This window comes from Macrobrachium rosenbergii, chromosome 9 (assembly GCF_040412425.1).
Source record: "Macrobrachium rosenbergii isolate ZJJX-2024 chromosome 9, ASM4041242v1, whole genome shotgun sequence".
In the NCBI taxonomy this organism is placed as follows: Eukaryota; Metazoa; Arthropoda; class Malacostraca; order Decapoda; family Palaemonidae; genus Macrobrachium; species Macrobrachium rosenbergii.
Genome location: NC_089749.1, coordinates 22,268,102 through 22,294,817, shown reverse-complemented (window position 1 = coordinate 22,294,817; position 26,716 = coordinate 22,268,102). Strand labels below are relative to the sequence as shown.

At 36.9% G+C, this 26,716-nt stretch overlaps 1 protein-coding gene across 26 annotated transcripts in view; it reads right to left on the bottom strand.

Annotated features, from left to right (window-relative positions):
* LOC136841573 (longitudinals lacking protein, isoforms H/M/V-like) overlaps positions 1–26,716 on the bottom strand; it is a 131,829-nt gene that overhangs the window by 39,462 nt on the left and 65,651 nt on the right. For 3 of the 26 annotated variants that reach the window (XR_010854010.1, XM_067108609.1, XM_067108612.1), the window contains one exon: positions 26,007–26,523. The exons of 11 other annotated variants lie outside the window; for them this stretch is intronic. Coding sequence is in view for 8 of the 15 variants with exons in the window: in XM_067108612.1 (XP_066964713.1) it covers positions 26,212–26,523 (312 nt within the window). In the remaining 7 variants the exon portion in view is untranslated. Of the gene's footprint in view, positions 1–780; positions 3,306–5,519; positions 8,898–9,101; positions 9,759–10,128; positions 10,641–14,831; positions 15,320–23,195; positions 24,145–25,347; positions 25,706–26,006; positions 26,524–26,716 lie in introns of those variants that run through there. 12 more of the 26 variants (XR_010854009.1, XR_010854008.1, XR_010854004.1 and 9 more) reach the window with 12 other exon arrangements.

The window sequence follows — 26,716 nt, the reverse complement described above, 5'->3', positions numbered from 1 at the left end:
AGGACGAATGGAACATGTTGACCCCAAGTTTGTGATTTTCACACAGAACCCAATTTAATATATCATACACTTCAGGAGTCTGACCTGATAGGCAGCCAAATCTTGCAAGTAGGAAGAATGTTTTGAGTACTCAAGACATTCCAAGGACAACATGCATAACTAATCAATAATGTAATTCCATACAGTTTCTAGCCTATGCTAGCCAGGACTTCACACACCAGCCAATTTAGAGGAAATTTATCCATAAAACACATCACTTCTAAAACCGTTCCCTTCCACAAAGCTATCACAATAGTGTAGCTAATAAGTACTAACTTCTAATAAGTTGGGGGCTGCTGTATCTTTTTAAGTATAAGTCAAAGGGATGGCAAACTTGATGGCCTCATCGACCCCAGGCCTTATAGAAACAAAAACGAACAGAGGGCAAAAGGCTGGGTTTAAGTAGCCACTCTCAAAAGACACAAGATAACAGGAACCTCATAACAATCTTCTAAGCTTGGCAAAAAGAGTCACTTAGCAAAATAATAGTGATCTCTTAAATACTACACTTTAGCGTCTCTAAGGATTTATTTTTCTTACCAATACACTGAACATGGGATGTGAAGTCATTCAAATGTCAGTGTGGTTTAGGAAGACTAAAAGGAGCCCCTACAAAGGAAGCTCAAGATAGACTACAAATTGTCATATAGGATCAATTATAGGACTCTCATGATCTTCCATAAATAAATTTGAGGTAGTCCAAGAGTAAAAAATTTGAGGTATTCCAAAAGTAAACGTATATTCTTATAACATGCTTTTTATTTACAAATTTTGAAATACAAACATTCAAAATTTATACAATACTGGGCAAAGTATGTTAAAATTTATTGTCAACAAATCACAGAACACTGTGACAAAATGGGTTTGCTGCAAAACAAATTTCCTGTGTGGACTCAAATTCAAATATGAAACAAAATTCTTCAGAGAACACTTTTAAATTTTAACGATGTCCCCATGTTATGTAGGCTTAAAGAAAAAAGTAAAAACCATAAACTTAGTCAACTCAGTTTGCATGGTATACTATGAAAATATTTTAAATAGTTATTGTTTCTAAATAAACTTTGCCTGATGAACCTGCCTTTATTTCTCCAGTAAACTTTGCCATTTATAATGAAAAATGCAGTACCCAACACTGATTTTATGCCCGGTTTCCCCTCAATGAGTTTAGATGTGAAATTTGTTCTCTCCTTTCTTCTGTCTTGTACTCTTCCTACCTGAACTCTAGGTCTTCATCTATAGCCTTCCATGATTACCCAGCAATCAATAGCAATACATCAAATGTTCATTAATAAATTATATATATTCAACTAATGATCAGCCACAGTCTATATTCAGTTAAAGCATTTCCAGTGTTTATTTTCAAGCAATGTCTAATTTCGTTTTGATTAATACAGGAGGTTGGCATATTACAACACCAATGCTGATGTATGTCAAAAGAATCTCATACAGGAGAATCAAATTTAAGTATAACTGAATGGCCTGACAACAGGTCTATCTAGAAAACAACCATTTGTTTTAACAGCTTACCTGGAAAGTTTGACAAGACCTTAGTTATGAAAATTAATTAACAAACAGGTAGGTCCATAAATCAGGAAGTTGCAGCGCAATAGGTACTATAATGTTTTCATGCAGAACAAAAAATCTTTAGAGGCAATTGGCAAACTGGGGGTTTTCAAGGATCAACCAACTTGTAAATGTTTCCTACATACAAAAATCTTGAAAGGCAAAATACTGATAGGAGGACTGTTTTGGATGTCAACATCAAAACTGCAAAATAACAAGGAAAACCAGGCTGGCATAGATTGGTTACCAGTTGTAATCCTGCATAAACTCACCCACTAGTAAAAAGTCCAAAAGTGTATCACAAGCAACTCAAATGTCCAGTACAGTGATGCCACAATGCCCCTTAAGAATTTCCCTGTGACATAGTCTATATATTAGTAGTTTTCATGGTATCTCTTCTCATATTAAAGGTTATTATCAGTTAGGTGTAATGTTTACAAAGCACTCCACTGCATACAGCCATCCCCTCTGACTTACAGTGCATTAGTATCCATTCTCTTGTATTTACTGATATTGTATAGATGCTTCTTTGGGAAACTTCAAAGAGATTAGGTATCATTTGTTCCTAAAAATGTAGCAGAGATGGTACATTGGGAAATGTAGCAGAAATGGTACATTGGGTGCCTCCACATGACAGTAATATTTAAAATTACTCTTTAACTAGGTTTAAAGGAACAACTTATATAAGGAATAGCTCAAAAGAATTAAAAAGCAAGCATCATGTGTTAAAGATGCCCACATTTCATTAAATTAAGTTACTAACATTTTATTAACATTAGTAATTTCCAATGTTCATAAAACAAGAAGCTTCATCTCAGGTTACATTACTAACAAAGATTTCAGTGACATTTCAAATCAATACCAGTGTACAACAAAACTGATAAAGTGTGAGAAAAAGTAGGAAACTATAACACCATCAGCAAAATACAAAAACAAATTTAAAGTGTGGGAAAAAGTAGGAAACTACAGTATCATCAGCAAAATACAAAAACAAATTTAAACAGTTTACATGAATTATCAGGTCACAGATAAAAGTGCCGTCATGTGCTTCTGACAATACAATCATTCCAAATACACATTAAGTTCTTCAACCAACCCCTGGAAGGCCAACTACAGTAACTTCACGTTATGACTGCTTCCTAATATCAAGAAAATGGATTGTATGAAGGTTGTAAAGGGTCTTGGAAAGATGGCTTGGTATGATCATTTTTATCCTGGGCATAATGGCCCAAACCTTCTGCTTGTCTGGCTGCAACAAGACTTGGATTTCTATCACTATGCTGCCCATCAGTGACTGAGTTCTGCAATGCATCCACGGGATTGGAGAGGGAGTGTTTCTCCAACGTGGGTATATCCCCAGCAAGAACATCTGACATGATCCCATATGCTTCCTCCTGAATACTTGAGCACCCTTCTGGGGAATGTACTTGACTGAAGTAGGTTGCCGAAGCTTGAGAGCCATGTCGGGTCTGAATGTGCACCTTCAAATTGCTTTTGCGGTTTGAACGGTAAGGACAGAGAGGGCACTGGTAGGGCTTCTCACCAGTGTGAATCACAAAATGCCTATTGAGGAGGTAGTTCCGCTTGGTGCCGTGGAACTGCCGCCCACATACAGGACACTGTGCAGTGGTTCTCCCAGCACTCCCACCATCATCCAGGCCATCAACAGCTGATCCTCCCCTTGTGGTACTCCGTGCTGATGCCTGCAGAGGAGAACATAAATCTTCAGCCTCTGGTCCTTTTCACTTTCATCATTTGATAAGGAAGGAAAATAGTAATGAACACATTCTGTCATTCATTCATCAACCAAAAACTATCCCTTCATCACCGAACAGGCCTATACCAATTAACAGAACACAATTAAATCAAAATTTAATGGCTTTGTTGTACGCAACAATATTTACTGTTTAATTTCTGGCTGACTTTACTAAATACCACCACTAGAGTCTCCAGTTTCTTAATCTTGACCTCATTCCCAATGTCACATTTCATTTAAGAGAAAATTCTTCAAACAAGACCTATGTGTCTAAATATGTGACTCAAAGGTCTTGTTAACTAGTCTATGAAAAAATAATAATAATAATAATGGAGTTACAATGCTAATCACATAACCCGATGTATCAATTAAGGTTTGTATATATGAAAGATGTGGAGGGCTGTATTGAATTTCCTGTTTTTTAACAAATTTCTTTGTAAATGTTATTACAATCAAATATATACAACAGGGAATCTCTTCATCTTAACCCTTATGGCACAAATGAAACAGCTAAAAGATCATCACACACATTTTAAAAATTTTCAACGAAACAAGTGCTTGAACAGATCACCAAAAATAAAGTATTAACTCTGGAATCCCACCAACTTGTGCAAAAAAAAGAATAAGCTTTGTTGCTACACCACAGCATGGTGAAATAAGGGCATAAGGAAGCACCTAAAGATGAAAACAATGATTTTCAGAGGGACAGAGATAATGCAGTACTTTACTTATACTGTATGGCAAACATCCAAACAGACCCATAATATGTTATCCATACAAAATTCCAAAACATTCTTGTGCTGATTTTTTACATTACATTAGCAGTTCCTTCAAGACTGGAAATGGCCATATCAAGCAAATTATTATTTTACTAGTAAAATACAACCTTTTCCAATGAAGATTATGACAAGTGCAACTTTGTAAAGATTTGTAACTAATAAAAATGAATAAGAAAAACTGGGATTTCATTCAAGACTTGAAAAGCTTTGTATCTAATAAAAATGAAAAGAAATATTGAGATTTCATTAAAGACATAAAAAGCTGAGTTAGTTCATTTAGTTCTTGTTAATTAATATTAGTATTACAGTACAAGCTGCAACCCCAGTTGGAAAAGCAGACTGCGATGACATCCACAGGGTAAGCAGCCCAGTATAGACAAGGAAATTTCGAAGTAAACAATACATTGTGACACAGAAATAACAAATGAAAAACAAAATAAGATTAATAAGAGCAAACAATATAAATAAGCAAGTACAACAATTAAGACAAAAAATAAACTATTTAATGAGGATTTTGTCAGCCTCTTCAACAAAGTACTTGCACCAAGTTTGAACTTCTGAAGTTCCACTGATTCAACTACAGGACTGGACTGATCATTCCACAATTTGGTCACAACAGGAATAAAATTGCTAAAAAAAAAATGTATGGAGTATGAACCTCACAGAAGAACAGGCAAGACTATTAGAATGAACTGCATATCTAGTGTTACATGGTGGACAATATAGCTTGGGAAGATTTCAATACAAAGGGATTAATCAGCATGCACAATGCATTAATTCACCAAAGCTTTCAAAATGCTGTTTTGAAATCCCTCTTTCCCCTTACCAGATGTAGGTTACAAAGCAGTGTCAAAGAAAATGCAACTGCCCTAGACTTCATATACCCAACAGATTTATCAGTAAAAAAATTTATTTTTAACAAGAATTGGAAACAAAATATTAACAAGATTCCCTCCAAATTGTACTGAAAAATACATGATAACTTTCAGATTTCTGTTGCTAGCTCATTCTGTCAGTGCTACACGCACTTTATATTTTGCGCTTGTTTAGCAGTGATTCCCTTTGAGCAGTTATTATGAAGTTATTTCTCATAGTGTAATAAATTATTCATTTTGACTGAACCTTCTCAAAACAAGCTGAGTATGTCATACAGTGGACGGGTCTGAACAATATATCTTAGGTGCGGTGAATCAAAATATTTGTCTACGGATGACGTACGGTACGTTGACATCACTGGGATAACAACAATTGAGAACTGGATGACATCAGAGGTTGATGTCAGTTTTGAAAAGGGTTAATAACCCAGCAAATATTATAATATAATTCAACCCCTTCAAAATTCATTTATCAACATCTTAACAACAGGAACAACAAAAGAGATATAGGTTTTACAAATTACTTTATTTCTTTATTATACAATACATATATCTATATACAGTATATATACAATGTATAAGGTACATCAGTTACAATGGCATAACTGAACATTTTATGTCATTTTGGGACAATTCAATTTTTTCCATGACTGCAGCAATACTAATCATCATCACTAAAGAAAAAGGAATTCACATGAAAATATCTTACATTTCACCATCAATACTCTATGAAAGATTTTGCCCCTTTGGAATGAAGGAGTTTCTATACCTTCTTTCCTAACTTAATTGTGACAATTTAAACCAAAATTAAAGCAGAATTGCCATGTAACCATCATAAGCCAATGCAAGTAGCAATATACAGCATAAAAATAGCAAGAGTAATATACTCAGTTCAGAATTACATATCAATAAAGTCTAATCAAAACAAAAAGTTGGGATCTTGACTTCACAAAGATTGGACCAGAGGGACTATTCTCAGCTTATTAAAACATTCATAATTGGATAAACTGAAAGGGCTGAATAATATGAAGACAATTTTTTAAAAAGTTTATTTCCAAGTTTGTTAGCTGAAATTAGCATCAATCACATACCACTGTTTTACCATTATGACTGAACTCTTTTAAGTTCAAGCTACTATGGCCCGGTCAGAAATGATATATAGCACTACTATTCTTTGATATGATGTTACCTTTGAAATGCAGATTACCATAATCTGCAAGTTAGTTAAATTTATTTCTGGTTTTCATTAACATATTCATCACCAAATTTATTTTAGAATTTGTTTTTTTGCCATCCTACAAGAATCAAATTAAGTCAAGGTTGAACTTAGACCATATTTTCTCTGATTTTTTAATCTCAAACATTTCTTGAGACCCACACAGGAATATATGAGTACTTTGGTCAACTTGTAGACTATCATATTTAACCTAAGTAGCTCCCACATCTACCCCAAGGATAAAGCCAGCACTCATGCTGTCTTGAAGTTGGTCAAGTAAGTTAAGATTGGACCCAGGACTGGGAGAACTGCTTGACAATAATCTTAGCTCTCTTAACCACAGTGCTGTTGTATTTTGTGAGTGGGTCTCAAACCATTCAGGAAAAAAAAAAAATAAATAAATAAAAAACATCACAGGGGGTAGAATGCACAGGGGAGGAAAGGATTCAATCTGGGAGACAAAGTCCCTACAATTCAAAAGCTCTTGGAATCTTCAATTCAAGAGCAATTCAAGAGCTCTAACAGTCTTCCTTAAGAGAGAAGGAAGCTGTAGTGTAAAAGCTTGTGACATTTCTGTTCCTTAAGAAATACAGTACTTTAAAATAAGGTATTAATGACACGAGTATCCCAACAAAACTGGGTCACAACTATATGAATTTCCAAAGTAACTGGCCAGCCTTCCTTTTACCCAAATCAAAGCCCCCTCCATCAATTAAACTGGAAGGCTGAGGCATCTAGAATGCAGAAGATTCAGCACAAAGCTTTAATCACCTAGTGAGATATAGCAATCATTCAATCCTTTTGTATTTAACACCCAGCCTCTTGATTTATTTTTTTCTTATCCAAATGGCATTCTATTCCCTGGAACATAATGCCTTTTACTATTTATTCCCTCCTTGCTTCCTTCCCCAAATTTTAACCTTTGTTGAAGATTATTGCTTCAGGCCAGCCATACACAAGACTAGAAATTTGACTAAAGGTATGAAAATACTATTCAAGAAATATAGAAACTTGCTAATTAAGCCAGTTAATTAAGCTAGTAGCTTTGTTCCACAAGGGTGAGTACAGGTTATGGTTCATAAAATAACAACGCTAACTATTTCAAATAATAAAAAAAAATAGAAAACTTCATGATACTTGAAAAACTGCTAGGCAGTATAGAAACATTATTAAATGCTGCAGAAGCAATGCAAGGGCTTCAAATGACTTTCTGTATGTAAGTGTTGACAATCAAAGAACCAAACTTCACGAAACTATAAAAAAAATATTGTACAGAAACTGTGAAAATAAATAATCTGAGAAAAAAGCATCATTAAACATGGCAAGCATTTTCTTATTGCTCTTAGTAATGAACGACACACAGTAACAAATTACAAATGAAGACATAGGAAATTACTGTATCTATGTTGTCTTGCAACAGCAACTTTCAGAAGGAATCACAGATATACAGCACATACTCCACACTAACTTCACAGAAGTTAATAAAAGCAAGATGTATAACTACAGTGGTTACAGAATATTCTTTTTGCCTGAGTGGCAGTTTGCTATAAACTTCACTGATACAGTTTGATACTCCTACCAAAGATGTAGGACTAATACTGGACAACCTTAAAAAAATCTGCTCATCAATATAAATTACTGTAATGTACTGTACTCCCCACCAAATAATTGTCATTATAATCTGTCACTACTGTCTCAAGTTTTCTGCTTCCAGCAAATTCATAAAAAAAATAATCCCCCCCCTTTTCATTTCTGGGCATGCGTTGTGGAATCAACAGAATACTGTGAGCTTAATGGGTCTTGCAATTGAGTTTTGGGTCTTTTTCTACATACAAGTAAATGCTGCTGCATATTATACTTCTGATTAGTGCGATGGGAACAGTAAATGCAAACAAAAGGCTTTGATCCTGCATGGATGGAAAGATGCCTTCTCAAGTTATACTTCTGGTAACGCCCATGGAAGGTTTTGCCACAAAGGTGACACGTTGATTCTCCATGAAGATTCTGGCTTCCGGAACCCGTAGCGAACTCCTCATGTTGAACAGGCCAAGTCGGCTGATGATCAGAACTTGCCCCACCCTGAAAAGGGTACAAAAGTCTCAGTGGATCACTCACTCAAAGCCACTTTTAACTTTGTCATCTACATAATCTCCTTCACAGAATCTTACTCCCATGAGGACAAGTATTTTTAGTATAATCAGTCTTTAACCTTACTTAATTTGCAGACAAAAGATGTGAAAATTAATGTGAACACATCAGTTACGCATCACTATCACATACTGGACAGGGTATACGCTGTGAAATATTTCCCACCCACTTCATCAGGTCACTGGTGAAAGAACTCTTCTCATTTTCATTTTTGCCATTCTGAGATGTAAGTGATATTTTCTAAATTCTCATAAATTTGGTGGCTGAGGATGGGATGCATGTACACGTTCCATGTGCCTATCCAAATTGTGTCGCCTGTTGAACTGGTGACCACACTGTTCACAGCTGAATGGACGTACACCTCGATGAATATCCATGTGACGTTTGAGGTTATATTTATGATACTTGCCACTGAAATGGACTCCACATATAGGGCAGCAAACTCCTACACTACCCACAGGAGAAGGAAGAGAAGATGCATGAGGCGGCCGTGGAAGAAGCGGAGGGTGACACAGGGTACTCTGTAACACAAGGCTTCATCTCAGACTCACCATATCATTGCGAATTCAAGTTCAAAATATTTTGCTAAACAACTGTCAAGTATTGGTGAATGTCATTAACTTTACAATTCCTGGCATAGCTGTTACCACTGACAATTCCTAACCTGTCACTACCTACTGCATAATACATAGAATGAACACAAAATACAGTCTGGAAGAATTTACTATAAAGGTAATGTTGTTCCATGACGGGCCAGGAGATGGCCCTTAAGGTGACTTTTTCTGTTGAAGGCTTGGCTACACAGTGGACACTGGAAAGGTCGTAAGCCTGCATGGATACCCAGATGCTGCTTTAGGTTGAAAGTGCGTTGAGATTTCTTGCCTCGAAATTCACGTCCGCAAATATTGCAGACTGAAGTGCCCTCGGCCCCAGTGCCTCCTCCTCCAGCTTCTTCCCACCATAGAGTAGATGCTGTTGCTACTCCTTCTCCTCCTCCTCCACCTCCTCCCTCCCAGGGGTAACCACTGCTCCCCTGCCAACAGGAAACAATCCAATATCATCCTTCCTTTTCATCAGAAATTATTATCATCATAAACATCTCCCTCTTACATAATTTTAGGTCACACTCATTCATTCTTACTGTTATTCTAAGATCCCCATGTCATTCATTGCACGTATTGGCAATGCAAGGTTTTTAGATGCCGATTAAGATGACTTTTTCTAACGAATGACTGTGGGCATAGATGACATCGAAAGGGCCTGACCCCCGAATGGATGGCCATGTGTTGCTTGAGGTTGTTTCTGCGGTTGACGCCATAAAAGTTCTGTCCACATAAATGGCACACAGCGTCGCTCAGGGTGCCCATGCGCTTGATGTCATCCTGTGGAAAATAATGACCAAGGCCTGAGCATTTCTGTTCTTTTAACAAAATTTCTATGACTGTACAGACATTAAATCACTGGATGCTCTGCCTATGACCTCATTAGTTTAAATTCTGCGCTGCAATATAAGAAGAGTAAGAGAAGGCAGCAAACACTTTCTTTCCCATGAACTTATTAGGCCTATGTTCTGATTACAGTATAATAGATATCTAAAGTTTCTAGGCAACAATATAACCACAACAGCCATGAGCATAAACTATTCACCTTCCACTTAACTAAACATTAGTATATTACACAGCTAGAGTTAGAAACAGCCTTCTTCCCAAATTCAAAAGTATGGAAAATAAAATGTTAAAAAAATGCCCTTACTACATGAGACTGAAGACTGACTAATGCGTGGCAGGTTGCACTGCCTCTGAGTTCCTGTGAACAGAGGCAAAATGCCTCTTCATGGAAACCTTCTGATTAAAGGCTAGATGGCAAACAGGACAAGGATATGGTCGCAATCCAGCATGGATGGTGAGGTGTTTCTTCAGATTGTACTTGTGGTAATCGCCTCGGAATATCTTCCCGCACTCTGGGCATGATGAATATTTGACACCAGCCAAAGCAGCGGCAGATGATGTCAGAGGTGAAATGCTCACTGAGGAGGAGGTGGAAGTGGCGGTGGCGACCTTGTGACATTTGACCACAGATGCAAAGGAGAGCAGCGTAGGAACTTTGGATGTGAATGATGGTGACGTATTGTGCTGAGATCCTGATGCACCAGCACTAGGTGAGAAATTGGGTGACTGCTTGGGGATGTTGAGGAGAGCCCTCGCGATAGCGACCTCCGAAGTGGACAGTTGCAAGTGAGGCTGAGAGTCTCCTCTTGGCGACATCTGGAAAACAACACCCAAGTCAGGAGACAGCCACTGACATACACAGCTCACCCAGATACAATTGTGGTCTCTGAATACTTCAATGTTATCATTTCCTATTCTGTATCTTTAAATTTATTCTCCTTCCTATCAGCATACTTGAAATTAGAAAATCTTCACTTAAGAACATTTTGGAAGTTTATTACTAAAAACACCATAAAACCTAAGTACAGTACTAAGCCTACATGTTTCCCATATAATCTAAATGACTTGAAACTAATAATGTCCGTCAACGATACACTGACTAGAGCATATTTTTGTCATATACTTCAAAACAGAGTTGCCTGCAATACAGCACATTATGGACTTAACTTGAATCTAAACTAAAAATTAAACAACCAATATACCTCAACAGTACTATGATTTTATTAACACTACTTAACATTATTCTTTGAATCTCACTTTTTTCAGTGAGGTTAATCTGTACTTACTGTATATCCAAATAATGTAATAGTAAAGACCAATCAAGATCAACCCTTATACGTACCATTATCCAAACAACAGAGGAAGGACACAAAATATTATTCCTTACACTTACATAACCCTCAATTCTTCATAATTAAACTGTAATTTAGATATGACAAAGAACATGTTCCCCTTTATTTTCAGAGAGCATTAGGCCACATAAACTGACACATCCATTCAGCTGAAGGCCACACCAGCCCTATACTGTAATTTAAAGTGTAACTCAAGTTACCATCATGCAGCCTAGCAAGGCTAATCAAATTTTTTCCTTTCCCTCTATAAATACAGTACAGTATTTGAAAGTCAATACTGAAAACAATTTTCACAAAAAAGTAAAAGAGAAAAATTAGATTCGCAGGTAAAAGGGAAAATCGCTAATTTCTTAAGACTTTAAGATTTGCCTAGAAAGTTCCTTGGTTATGGAATATTAACCTAATAGAGTAGAGGTTCTGTAATTTCTTATGATGAACATGAGACTACCTATTTCCTTCCAGCTAGATTACTGCATTCTACAGCACTGTACAAATTAACTACTGCAAATTCATTTTTAAAACTTGCTCGTTTGTTTTTACATGCTATTAATGTACTCATTTCAATATATGTATGATACTCCGAAGCACAACACCAAAGAAAACAATACTATCCAAACACTTCCTCAGGAAACCAACAAACCAAAGAAAATTGAATGATATAAAACCACCAAGCAGCACAGCAATCAAAATAGAGCAATCAAACTCCCATAAGTCTTACACAGTGAATTCAATCAGCTATTCAGCTGAAGGATCTAGAAATCAAAATCTGCCAAAACATGCAAAATAATGAAAAATCTATGTATGTTTGAAACTACAGAAAGATTGGAAAAAAACAGCAAAATCATGATTTAAAACAGTACTTAATACGGCAATACTTTTCCAACTAAATGGTTACTGTAAATTCAAAACAACCTTGACAACAGATACAAACTGATACATATTGAAACTGATTTTATGACTGCCTTTTGATTTGATAACCCAAAAGGTTTTAATATGATTTTTTAAGTTAGTTCTAACAGCAATTGTATTTGATTTCCATCTCGATTAACTGTTTTTAGCAGACAAAGACTTAACTCGTGTGGAGTCTGAAAAGGGGCTTTTGGTCATTCCTAGTAACAAGTCTTTGGCTAGAAAATAAGACAGGTTAGTTTCTAATTAGCTTCCTCTAAATACAAAGTGGAATTGCTGTTAGCCTTAGCTAAAATGTGGAGTGGACCAATAAACACTTTATCAAGTTTTTAAGCCTGTTCCAAGTGAAAATTCACACATTTTAAATTCTAATACAACTGGGGCACAAATGGCCCAAAAGTATGGTGCTATTGTTTGTTCAGAAATCTAACACTCATTCTTCAGGCCATTACGACTGAAACATATGCATGTGGAATTGTAAGTACACTACACATTACAACATAATGTCCCCTTTGTATTCTTGTAAATTTTTAAAGGTCAATGTACTTTAACTGTCTTTAATACAGTACCATCATCTGATTTAATAGACATATTTCGAACCCTTTCCAATAATATGTATATGAAAAACCACGTCATTTACACAAACCCACCTATCATCAAACCCATCAATTGTAATATAACTCTAATTTTGTGTAAATAGATTCCAGTTACAAAGACATGAAAAGTAAAAGGAAGAACAGTCCAAAACACATGCGCAACCTGCAGTCCACTGTTTGGCACATGCCAAAACCACTCATTTTCTGTACCAATCCCCATGTGGATAAGTGATGGGAAGGGAAGAGGGCACTGAAGATTACAAATAATGGGTACATATAAAAACTTATTTTGAATGAAAACAGTTGACCCATTAATCATATTTACCCTGAATTGCATTTGAGGGAGGATAAAACTGAAGAGCCTCTAAAGAGAATAGAAGATCCAGAAGCAACAGGACTAATTTCCACAGATGGCAGACAGGGGAGCCAAAGATGATTTCGGAAATCTAGATGGCTTCTGTGAGCAAAGAATATAATGGAAATCACATCCCTGAGTGGTAGGCACATCAAGCGCTTGAGGTGTACAGTATGGACAGGAGGGTCCTTTCAGCAAAATTTTAAAAGGAGAACAGAAGATACAGCACTAAATACCAAAAAGCACAAAAGCTTGAACTATGTGTAGCTCAAGAAACAATGAATACATCTGAATACTCCAAAGTTACATGTAAAAATAAGTGAATGGTGGACTGCGAATTGGGCATGCACAATGAAACCTTGTTTCCTGTAACTGATGCAGTCAGTATAACAGGGATCCATTCATACAATAACTGATAATTATGACGATTAGATTTTGTATAACAATATCATTTTTTTCTAATAACAAGAATGGTGAATACAACGGCTATAACACAGAAAAATACAGGTGCTGTGTCTTCTACATTTCTACTTCCCAAATTTAGCATTCATATACCAAAATTGCACATTTAGAAATTCCTACATCAAACAAAATTTGCTACAACTTATCCTGTTCCAAAAAAATACAAAATCAGTCGACAAAGGTTTTGTTACACCAAAGGAAACACAGACCCACTCAAAATTTGTTTCAGCCCCATAAAAGAGAATGATACCCAGCCTCAAAAGAATTCTATCCTTTGGTAATGAATTGAAGGTTTCTTACTCATAAATGTATTTCAAAACTTCTGGAACACAGACTAAACTAGAAACGTTCCAATGAAGAGAAATGGTAATGTAAAACTGACCAAAGGCTGACACCTAATCTTCATACCTCCACTCAAAGCTGGGGAAAATAATGCCTTGTGCAAAAGCATGTTGAGAAAAGTAAAAGCACAGTGTCAAGCACATGTGGCACCCTATGTAGAATCTACCAAGAACAAGAAAAAAAATGCCTGACAAGGGAGATCAGGGAAGTTTAAGCTTAAAGAACTGCAATACAGCTCTACGAAAGAGCACAAAGATTCTTTACCATACATGAAACAATTACAAATCAATCTCACACAGTACAAGATGATACTGTTCAGAGGTATATGCTAAATCTGAAGAACAAACCCAACTTCATAAAGCAGACTTTGCTCTATCTACATGCTAGATCCTCTCACAATTGCAGTAGTCGTCTTTTCAACAAAACTGTCTAAAAGTTAACAATTTTGTTGATTATCATTATATATTTTTGCATACAGAATGTTCTCCAATAAGTTTCAAAATGCTTTAATGGAGGCTTAAGGGGCTTAAGGGCCTTGGGGTATGTTATTTTCTATCCTGCTGGTTATGAACTGTATAAAAAACTATAAAATCCACAATTATACTGTAAATAGAAATTCAAGTGAATAATAAACAATCCAAGCTTTTTCCAACAAGATCTGTAATGGCAACCATTGAAACATGGGTGATATACAATAGATTTGTTTTAAGTTTTACAACTCTGGCTTATACCTGTACAGTGCTGACTTTTATGCCTAAGAAGCAGGCCAAGCACTTTTTCCTGCAGGTTTCTTTTCAAAAGATAAATCTAGGACCATTTCCATGGGAGTCGTGAATAGTCCACGGGGGCAAACTGATCAATAACCCATCTCAAGGAACTCTATAATGCTCTTGGAGGATCACAGAGAATGCAAATACTGTATATTGAAGTTTTTTCTCCAACTTAATAAATAGAACATTTACTACAACTTGCACTTTGCTGTATCAATTACCTGTTAACTTAAAACAAATTAACTTTTGCTCCCTGAACTGCAACAGAACTGGCAGCAGTAAATCAATATTTCTTGTCCTGTTGCACAGGGGCAAATGTGTTATGTTGTAAGGCTGCCATATCACCATGAGCAGATGTGTGTTCAATAGCATTTACTGCCTTGGGAAACATAGTCCCAGGGAGTTGATCTGGAGCAGATGAAGAAGGATGGTTTCCAGCATCATGAGATCTTGATGCCTGAGGCAATAGAGAAACTGCAGCAGCTTGCACAATGGATGACACTCCATGCACTGTTTCCAAATGCCTCTTTCTGTTACTTTTCTGATTGAATGTTGCTGAGCACTGTGGACACGGATAAGGCCTCTCTCCCGTGTGGATGCTCATGTGACGCTTCAGGTTGTACTTCTGATAAACGCCATGGAACCGCTGACCACAGATACGACAGGAGGTGAAGGACGATTGCTCTGTGCCATACGCCTGCACATTCCCCTGCAAACACAAGGCGTTTCTCAGACCTCAACTCTTGCTTCTTAGTGTTACACAATTCAATCACATCTTTCCTAAACAGCTCCATGAACACATAATACTAAAGTAGAACTATGTTATTTTACCTGTATGATGAACAGTACATTCATCTAGCAACTAAAAACTTTAAAATTTCTCTTAACAACTCTTCTTACAAAACTTTCCCTTGGTGTAAGCCAGTAACTGTTGCAAAATGGAAAACGAAAAATTAACATCAAAATACTTTTCATTTTATTCTGATGTCCCACATCAAGAAGAATACCAAACAACATAAAGTACTAAGTAAAAGTATTGCAAAGAAGAGAACAGAGTGTAAAGAACTCTAAAATGAATGGGTTGTCACAATGTAGAAGTCATGCAAAGAAACTGAAGTTGCTCAAACCTTGAACAGGCTAACTGTCTTGCACACAACATCACAAAGATGATGTCCGGTTGATTAGTTATGCAAAACAGGCACTCAATTTATACAGCCTTGTCAACTTCCTTACCAATTATTATCATTTGCCTCCATAGGATGTGAGTCACCTACTACCTTATTGCTTATGTTTACAACATTAAAGGGAATGACTCATTTGATACAACTACTCTTGAATTTAAAGGAAAAACGATTCTTAATATGATAGTAATAGTTGTTAGTGATTTAAAATGGTGATAGTACAAACTGAGTGTTACACATTACAAATCAGTATTATAAAAAAGTATAACAGTGTGGTATCCATCCCAAAGGATAAGAATTATTTTAATCCAATTGTTCTGACCTTCACAAAGGTAATAAACTTAAAACCAAAGATTCAAGAACACCACAGGATATACAACTTATCTTGAAGTGAGATAGAGAAAGAGACCCCCCTAGTTGGTAAACACACAAAAAATGCCTACTGTGTAGGACAAAGTCAGGTCTGGATGACTGAACACCCTTTTTCCAGTAGCACAACCTTTAGCTAATGAATCATATCATTAACACTAAAATATGCCAATTAACAATGAAGCTGGAAGACACTACAACAGTACACAAGGCGACAGAAAAATGTAACCCTAAAAACAACAATTACTGTCTCAGTGCCTTACACAAGAATCAGGAAATTAGTTTCTCACAAAACAAAAAACAGTTATGCTGTACAAATTTTAAAAGTTTTCAGTCATGCTGTATTAAGTTTAAAAGTTTTCAGCCCAAAGAAATAAATTCAGAAACGAAAAATAAATATTTAAATACTGTACAGTACTGTACGCAGAAATCAAGAGAACCATAATTTGTGCAAGGAGCAAAGATTTTATTAGGAAATGTTACTACAGGAAGCTTTCATGAAAAAAATATCAACACTTGCATATCATAAAAGCTGCAAATCTTTTCATGGAAAACAAATTACTATTTTACTTCACAACCTTGCTCTTCAATGTTATTGCTATTCATAATTACTTTACACATTGTTACTAATAGCCTACTGTTACTAATAGCCTATGAACATTCTCAAGAGGACAATAATACAGTACATCACATCAACATACAGCTTTATTTTCAAAATAAAGGTTACTCTAGCATGACACTGATTATTAAATACAGTCAAACACGCTTCACCGAGATACAATGTTAAAATCCACAAACTGATTTCACGAAATTAATTGAAAAGCATTCTTTACTCTTTCATTCAACTTTTTCAATATCTAAACCTTCTTCAATAACTCAGTATCAAATATTTATATAAAATATGGTTCTTTCTCATGAGACAAAAACACAGAATTTGTCATAAACAAATTCTTTTAATCTTTCACTTTTTAGCAGTTGTCGAAGCATCACAACATACAGCAACTTTTACCAATCAACAGGCTTCATGTTAAACTCTACACATCATTCTTTTGGTCTTCACCAGAGATTTTTCATTATAACTGCGATATTTCCACTATACACATCACATTCTCAAAAGTTTTCAGGAACTTTCAGTAATAACTTTCTCCTTACATACCACACTTTTAATATTTTCAGAGATTTTTACTGAAAACTTCCAAACCCCCAAAACTATTCAAATCATGAATCAATGGAGCTTAATCCTACCTTATTCAGGACTCATCATGACTATGTGCTGCTTGCAAAAGTCCACTATGGTAGGTAACAAGAGCTGAATTTAGGATCTTGCTCATTTGATTCCCCTTAACAAGTACAGGACTCAAAAACATCCTTGCAAATATTACAAATAGTAGTGTTGCACGGGCACTTGGAATCTTCATGCACATTATGCTAAATCAATATTTTTCAGCAAAATTTTACTTATTTTCACCAAAAATGGCTAATTACAGTATTTGTTGCCTTATTTCTATCGACAAGATATACCCAGTCAAACCAACTCCAACAATTCATACTGAGAGGCCTCTACTGCAAATGCCCAGATTTGTTCACGTCACTATTACTCTCCTCACTTTTTCCAGGAATTGAAGTCCACAACATCGCCCTTCCCAGAAAATCTTGTGTGAAATTTCCCAGTTTGCCATCATTTTACCACTGCTTTTATTCTTTTTCATCATTAACTATTCTGTATTTGGTTTAGAGATTGTTCTTGTACAGTAATTTTGACTTTTACACACAGCAACCTGTTACCTTCAGGTCTCTGTTTTTAAGAACTTTATAATTTTGTGAATTTTGCCATGCCAGAGATTTGAGCTTTGGCAAATGTGGCCTAGTGAGTCTTGTGTGTGGGCCTAATGTTGTTTGCTTATTTTGTTTGTTCTGTCCTGTGACTTTCTGCCATTGGCATCTGCCTGGGCAAACTTGTACCTTACTCCAGTATCCACCTTCCTGGAGTAATAGAATAAATGTGTTCAGCTCAACTTCTGTGCAATAGTCATATGTAATTAGTCTGTTAATCAGTTGTTTCATTTTACCACCTAAAAGGACGTGTGAATTTCCCGTGCTGGAGTTTCCTGCTGATGTCTTTTTGTACTCTATGCTTCTGAACATGTACCCCCTCTCCAGTTCCATTTGTCTAAGACAATACCCTCAGCTCTCACCCCATATCTGCTCCCTCAGTAAGGCCTCATGGTTACCATTCTGATTAGAAAAGAAAGCAGGGGCTCTTTCCTGTCATCTCACCTGCCATGGAAGGTCCCCTTGCTCGCAAGAAGACTGCTGACTCTCCTAGCCTTTGTGATGTGCACTACATATGCTGTCGGTACTTAAAGCATCATTTCTTCAATGCTTTTTTCTTCTTATCCTTCACCTCTCACTACCCAGACCTCCAAGCAGCTCCTGGCAGTAAATTGCCAGAAAAATCTGTGGACTGACTTCTTAGTTCACCTACAACCTTGTGTTTTCATTTCCATCTCTTTACTCTGTCCTTTGAGAACAAGACTCACTCCCCTCCATCTTGTAGCATTCTGGACCTTCAACTATGGATAATTCTTTGTCTACAGAACCAGCTAACAAGGAGACAAGCAGTGAGACTTAGGGAGGCAACTCCCTTCCTTCGCTGAATGTCATAAACTTTTCCATACTTAGTCCCACAGCCACATCAAGAATCACTACTCAATGAATACAGATGCCTTCAGACATCAATCTTCCAAAAGACAGAGACAGAGTTCTTCCCAGCTGTGGAAGTTCAAACAACTCACCAATGGACTCTGGCCAATAAAAGGCTGCTAAAGCAACAATGAGCTCTCTTCACAGAATCAGTCCATGAACACTTGAAGCACCTACCCTTAACTTGTCACAAGACAAAGCAATACCCTGTATTTAGCACAAAACTAACTATTCCAGATCATCACCTGGTGGCTCATCCTTGGGTTCCTCCCAGGACTCCTTCACCACCTCCTTCGTGTATTCCGAGACCTCCATAGAACCCTGGCACTCCAAGCACTCACTCCAAAAGCACATTGTAAAAAATACATCTCTAAGTGTGCCTCCAATAGTTGATTTTTCTTACAATATGCTTTTGCTATATTTAGTAACACTGAATGGGGAATGCACCCTTATATGTAGGCCTAAGCTGATTTTACCTCACACCAGCCTTGCCCAGCCAAATGTTTATCAGTGTAAACAAAATAGCAGATAGATACTCAAAGTCACAACCTAACTATGGTTATACTGCAAGGTCTTCTGAGTTAGTAGCCAATAACTCACTGAGTGTGAGACAAGGTAGAAACGAATTTCAAAAACCATTAGAAATAATGCGCTTCTTTCAGCATCACTGAGAAAGTATTTTGAAAGCTTAGTTTCATTAAGCTAACATAAGATAAGCACATAGAAATTACATGGTTTCAATTCTAAATCAATACCCTCACCTCCAAGTGCACTGTAGGTCTAACCCGTTTTATTCTTACTAAGTGATTTCTGTTTAATTACGCACAACAAACAATGTAAGAAAAGTTAGTACTGAGATCAGCATGAAAGAAAGACAATAGCAAGTACAGGTGTATGCAAAATTCAGACTAGAAATTAATTTTATGAGGTGTCACGAGCCCGTTGTGTATTTCTTACAATTTATTTCACAAATTGATAACTTTTATCGACTAGGAAAAAATTTATAAAGAAAAAGACCTAAGTGAACCATGTATGTTAGACACTGGTAATATTAACATTATGTATACTTCTACAAAATCGTAACAAACCTAAGCAATAACTCGAGTTTGTAGTTCTGTTTCTTATTACATTGGCTGTTTTAAAATACTTATAACAATCATTATTAAAAAATATATTTTGCAGTCAAGTTATTTGGCATGTTTACAATAGTTTCATACATTTTAAAGGATGTTTGTGTCATGTAATGTTGATTTAAAAACAAGGAATTTTACATTAAATAAGTGCAGACTGCCACACTAGGTTAAAAGCAACAGGAATTCAGTTTCAGCAGCAACTCTGAGTCCAAAAGTCAAGTCAGATCATTTCCTGCAGTCCTCCTCCTCTGGTTCACATACATTCACCATTATTTCTTACTTGTACGTAGTTTTTATAACACTGTGTATTTTGTGTATATTCCCTTGTCTTCCATATAAATAAGTACTTTGGTAGGATATTCAAAGTTTATTTGATTACATTCGAATAAAATGGAATTAAGCCAATCAGCAGGCGATATCATGATCAGTATTGCTATGACAAACTGTTGATTGATTGATTATGAAATTTAGGTCTAATGAAGACAATATTCCGGTGACAGATCAGCTGACACAGACTATAGTATAGTTGCTCTGCAAGAAATTGCCATTCTACTGCTTACCTAGGCTGGATCCAGCAGCCATGTGGGATAGAAAAGATACTGCAGACAAAAAAATCAAAATATATACTATACATTATGCCTTCCTCCCATTGGTCACCTAAAATACTAAATTTATAATCAACAAAAAGAAAAGAGGATACTCAACACTCTGGCCTTAATAGGAGTGGTTCACTAACCGTGTGGATTAGGTCAGAGCCATGGCCAGTATCCTTCTGCTCATGAGGAAATTTCTAAAACTGCCCTTTCACAGGTTCCACAAATGCCTATAGTCTCTTCATCTTCATGTATGGAAATTATCTAATGGTAATTGCAACTCCGCGTAAGACCTCAACGACTAACTTTTCTACAAAAGGAGGGCCATGTTTGTCACTGGTGTGACAAAGGGAATATTTCTACAAGAGCTTCTAATCCTTGACTGCTAATTCTGAATAAATCTCTGATTTTAAAGGAAATTGCCCTTATTTACACCTAAGGGGTATAAAATGGCCCCAACTCATATGATATTTCACCACAAATTAGACTTCAGAACTGTTTTGGTTATTTCAAACTTCATTCATCACTTTGGACAATTTCCTAGCTTGGATTTTGCTTCAACTACAGAGACACTAACCAATCCTCCATATGTGGTCTTTCTACGGATTCATTCTTTTGTGACTTGACTCTCAAAACTATTTCTGCGGATTCACTCTTAAGTGACCCGACTCTCAGAGCTGTGTTTCTTTTAGTAATGCCAGCCTTGAAGTGTGTCAGTAAGCTCTATTCCCTGTCTGACACTGCTTTGCACTCAAGGTGCCAAAGACTTGAAAGTTGCTCCCACTATTATGTCTGCCCTGGCTACCTCTTCTCCTACTGCTATAACCACCTTGGCTACCTCTTCTCCTACTGCTATGCCTACCTTGGCTGCCTCTCCTACTGCTATAACTGCTTTGGCTACCTATTCTTCTCATTAAAAAGATTCCTATTTTGTTAAGTGAGGCCAGTCAAATTTATCTACAACCTCAAAAACACTCTTGTAAACTCTTTCCGCATATGGGTAAGTAGAAGAGGCAAATCTCTCAAGAATATTTTTTTCCTCCTCTACACATTGCAAAATTAATTGAACACATTCTGCCATGTCCAAATAAGATGAATGGATATAAAGTGAGTTCTCTTTTCTTATAAAGGAATTTTGGTGATTACTGGCATTCTTCATGAAAATGGTGGTGCCACTCTACCACCTCATAATTTCATTTTAGAGATGCCATTCATAAACCTCTGGCAAATTCTCGTTGGGTCCAATTGTCATGGTAGGTCATGTATTACTAACAGTGAGGCAATATACATTTTCATTCACATCATAACTTTCATTCCACATCATCTTTGGAGCTCCAGCAAGGCATGGCTTCCCAGCATACATACTGTACCTTCATACCTCTGGATGCTCATAAGTGCTCACTGTCTCGCAAGTTACTTATGAAGTACAATTCATTGTTTTACACGTCTATGGTCTACAAAGGTAGCCTGAGTGCTGACTTCTAATCCATTTTTTCTTGAATTCCATACCCATTACTCCTTACATTTCATCAAGTGTTGGAGTCTTTCTTCATCTCCATCTCTAAACTGCTATTCAGGCAACAGGTGATTAACAGAGTTGTGATAAAACACATGGGGTTTTCATAACACAAAGAAAGCATGTTTTATCACAAACCCATTAATCATGAAGTACCTTCCCCATTTCCAGCACTAAGGTGGTTTATTTCTTGGAACACGAGAAATGAGAAATGCACATCAGTAGAGGCCTCTCAATCTTGATCAGTGTGACTGGGTATTCTCTGTCCAAGGAAATAAGGCAACATATGATCAATGGATTTGTATAAAAAAGTTATAAATTTGTTTCTTGATTTCTTGATAAAAACTAAATTGTTACATTCATCAGACACAATGAATAAAAAAAATCAATGACTCTAAGCCTGTAAAGAGTTTGAGATGCCTGGTACAGCACATATAAGATCAAGGTCACAAATACCTTCTTGTACTTGAGACATGTCTCACAAAGCTGACACAGTTTTAATCAGTGGTGTCTGCCATGCTTAAACTCCATGTGGCGCACAAGATTTCCATTCCGATTCGATTGGTAAGGACATAAAGGGCAACGGTATGGCTTGAAGCCAGTGTGGATCCGCATATGCCGGTGAAGGTTGTTACGTTCTGTGAAAAATCGGCCGCAAAGCCCACACTGGTGCTTGCCACCAAGGGGCGTGCCTTCAGCAGTACCTAAGGGACCAGTTCCCCCACCTGCTGCTACTGATGCTGCTGCTGCTGCTGCCACTGCTGCTGCAGACGCTGCAAGGTCCTCCCTTGTCACTCCAACATCAAGCCTCTGCAAACCAAAACCCAAATCTCAACTCGCTATCTGTTACTGTTCTTTTTCCTCTCTTATAATCCAATTTTAAATGAAATTGAAAATTCACAGCACATTTGCATCCAATGAATGGAGAACATATGGTGATGAACAACCCAATACAATAATAAATTCCCATTCCTCCTTACACATACAATTCATCTTATTAATGAGTAGCTTAAAAAAACCACCTAATCTAAATTGCTACTCTCAGTGGTTGGCTGTAAGGTTCAACATCTGAGGAGAAGAAAAACTATTATTTGTATCTTTAATTTTTGATGGCTCTATTCAATCAAACCAGTAAATTACATTAATGAAGCTCTAGACATATAGGTTTAATGATTGAAAAATTTCCTGAGGTAGAATCAGGCATGTAAAATAGAAATCAAAAGGAGAATAGCCTTGACTGATGAAACATTCACAATTAAAAGTAATTTTCATTCCAAAATTCAATTTCAAAGTACATGGAGAACAGGAAATAATGCCATAATTACAAAAACATTTAATACTACTGTAAACAAATTCAAACTTCTCATACATGAGGTCTGCAGCCTCACAAATCCAAAGAAATGCAAATGTATGCTTTATAGTTATAGGCTTAAAAGCACCGAAGAACCTTATGACAGGCTGAAGAATACCAAGAAATGGCTTTGGCTGAGCCAGTCACTCCCTCCTTTATACCACATTATTTCTACTGGAGTAGAGTCACATGCACTTTATAAATTGTTTCCAATAATTTAAATAAGGGGTATAAAATTACACATAATAAACAGTATTTCTCCTATGAATAAAAGACTTGAACTTGCACACAGTAATGGAATTACTCAGAACTAAAAGCATTAATTTTCTTCTGTCCCATCCACATAAAGCGTAGATTGTGGCGTCTGTTGCCCCGGATGCACAGATAGAATGTGGTACTTCAGATTGCCTTTCTGGTTGGCTCGATGTGGGCAATAAGGACACTGAAAAGGCTTTTCACCTCGATGAATCATCACATGTCGCTTAAGATTATATTTGCCGTAACGCCCTTGGAAACTCTTCCCACAAAACCGACAACTGATGTTACTATTCTCCTCCTGAGGACTGGCTGACAGTGTTACTGAAGGAGGAGGGGAAGTGTTCGGGTGCTGGCGGTATGGGGGACGAGTCATCGGTGGCTGCAGTTGGTGCTGAGGCTGCTGCACTGGCTGGCGGTATGCCAGATGAGTCTGGAAAAGCAGAGCAACGCCCCTTTTTAGTCTTGGCTGCCTAAATCCTTCAACCAGATGCAATGTAACAAACAAACAGCTACTCCTCACAAAGTGTCAACATGAATAATAAACCACTTAAAGGTAACACAAACCACCTTTCAAGAGTTTTCTGCACCTCAGACCTTTAAGGATATTCCAATCCAGTTAAAATGTTAAATCTCAAAAGATCTAATAAAGGCTCAGGATGCAACTGAACATTTCTAATAATCTTAAGAACTTTCTGCTTTCAGCAACTTTGAGACCATACTGCATATACTTGTAAAACATATCCTTGATGAAAAATGGAAGAGGGAGTGCCTATAAGCTAGCAACCACTAATACCAGTCATCCTAAAAATTTCAAAGACTCAATATACCTGAATCTTACTTAATTGTCCACTGTACAAGGGCCAATATTGGCAATAGACAAGCAGATGAATTCAAATACTGTACAACACAAAATACTATCTTCTAGGAATATTTTATTCAATACAATAATGAAAACTGTATCAAAATATAAAAGAATACAAATGTCATTACTGACAATATGTATAGAAGAAAATGGCAAAGGCCAGAGGAGAAAGAAACCCTAGTCCAACTACAGCAAGAAAATATATTGCAGGTCTTCCCTAGCTGAATGTCTACACTGGGAGTCTACCACAGGCTTCAGTCCAAAGAAAAGTGTACCTCACAATTCCTACTTAGAAGGTTCATGGCAACACTGTGCATCTTGCATGGAGAAAGGGGTTTGATAAAAAAAAATATGGTCCATAATCAACTAAAAAGTGAATGTGTGTGGGTTCTTATCTTATTGTAAGTCCTTATAACTCAAAATAATTGTAATTTGGATCCTATAAGGAGTAAGGTAACTTTATATACATTGACAATGCAATTACACACTAAGCTTCACTGATGTCAACATCTTGTAAAGGAACTTCATAAAAACGTCAAATTAATATCATAATAAAGCCATAAAAGACGGCCTAGTACTTACAAAACCTCAAAACAAGTACAGTACTGTATCTTTAAGCAAATCAATAATGAACAAACTATTCCCACTGAAACTCACTACCAGAATGAATGTGAAATGCCCACCAATTTAAATCTACCTACAAGGAACCATGAACCTCTAACTTGGCTATCTCCTAAAATATAATAGCTTAACCTGGGTTTCAATGCTCACATGAGGCAGCATAGTAATTCCCTCGCTGATGTTGCTGAAGTTCCAACCAGACTGATGATGATGAAGTATCACTAAACATAGACTGCAGGTAGGAAGGCCTCAACCGACTCAATTCAACTTCATGGCCTTTGAGAATGTGAACCTTCAGATTACTTTTCTGATTGGCTCTGTGAGAACAAAAGGGGCACTTAAATGGTTTCTCCCCATAATGGATCATCATGTGACGCTGCAAGTTACGTTTGCGCCTGACTCCATGAAACTTTCGATTACACACAGGGCACTGGTAATCCATTTCTGTCTCTCTCTGTTGTTCTTGGGGGTGATAGTCAGGCCGCTGCAGTGCACCTTTCATCTCAATCTGCAACACACAAGGCCACACTGGTATCAGTTTCCAGTCGTTCTTTATGTACCATCCACAAGATGGCATAGCCAATTTCATCCAAAAATTACAGTATACAGCAGCATTTTGTAGTTCAGTTTATAAAATGCCAACGTGAAACTTCACAGCTTTAGTTATAGTTTACAGTTCTTGCAGATTATTGTAATTGTACTTTAGTGTAATAGCATTTTTCTGGAATTTTCATCTTTCTTAAACACCTACTATGCTATCCGCATAAAAAATTATAAAAATCTATTAATAAAGGTAACTGAAACAAGAATATCATTTAGACTTTTATTCATGTTTTGAAAACATCTTTGCAAGGAATCAAGTAATGTATCCCTTGAAATATAAATGATCATAACAAGTGGAACAATGACTGAACTCTCCATCCAACTTCAAAACTGTGATTGTGATAACAACACCACCACACACTCTCCAAACACACGTCAGATTTTTACATCTAACGTTGAGGTAAGTTATTTTTAAAACATGAAGGGAGGCATGGACTCTTCCTCAAATGCAACTCCTTCCACCCTTGTATCAGACATCAACAGATCAGGAGCAGATGATGGAAAACCAATTCCTTCCCCAGCCTGGCCATGTTTGCGCTCCATGTGACGCCTCAGAGTGACCTTCTGGGTGGCACGGTAGGTGCAGTGAGGGCATGAGAATGGCCTGGTACCAGTATGGGTGAGCAGATGGTGTGACAGATTCTGGCGACGATTGCGACCTTGGAAAGCTCTCCCACAAACTGGACACACAGCATCGCCATTATTGCAGCCGCTGGCCAGTGCCTGCAACAACAAACACAAAAACCCTCACTGCCAAACTGTACATCCTATACAGGAACCTCATCCCAATCCCCAACACATCTATTTAACATAGGAATATCATGAGGATTTAGATGAACCTAGAGTACATAATCTAAAGACACCTTGCCATAGCACACTACCTCATGATCACCCCAAAATCAGGTAACAAATTTTA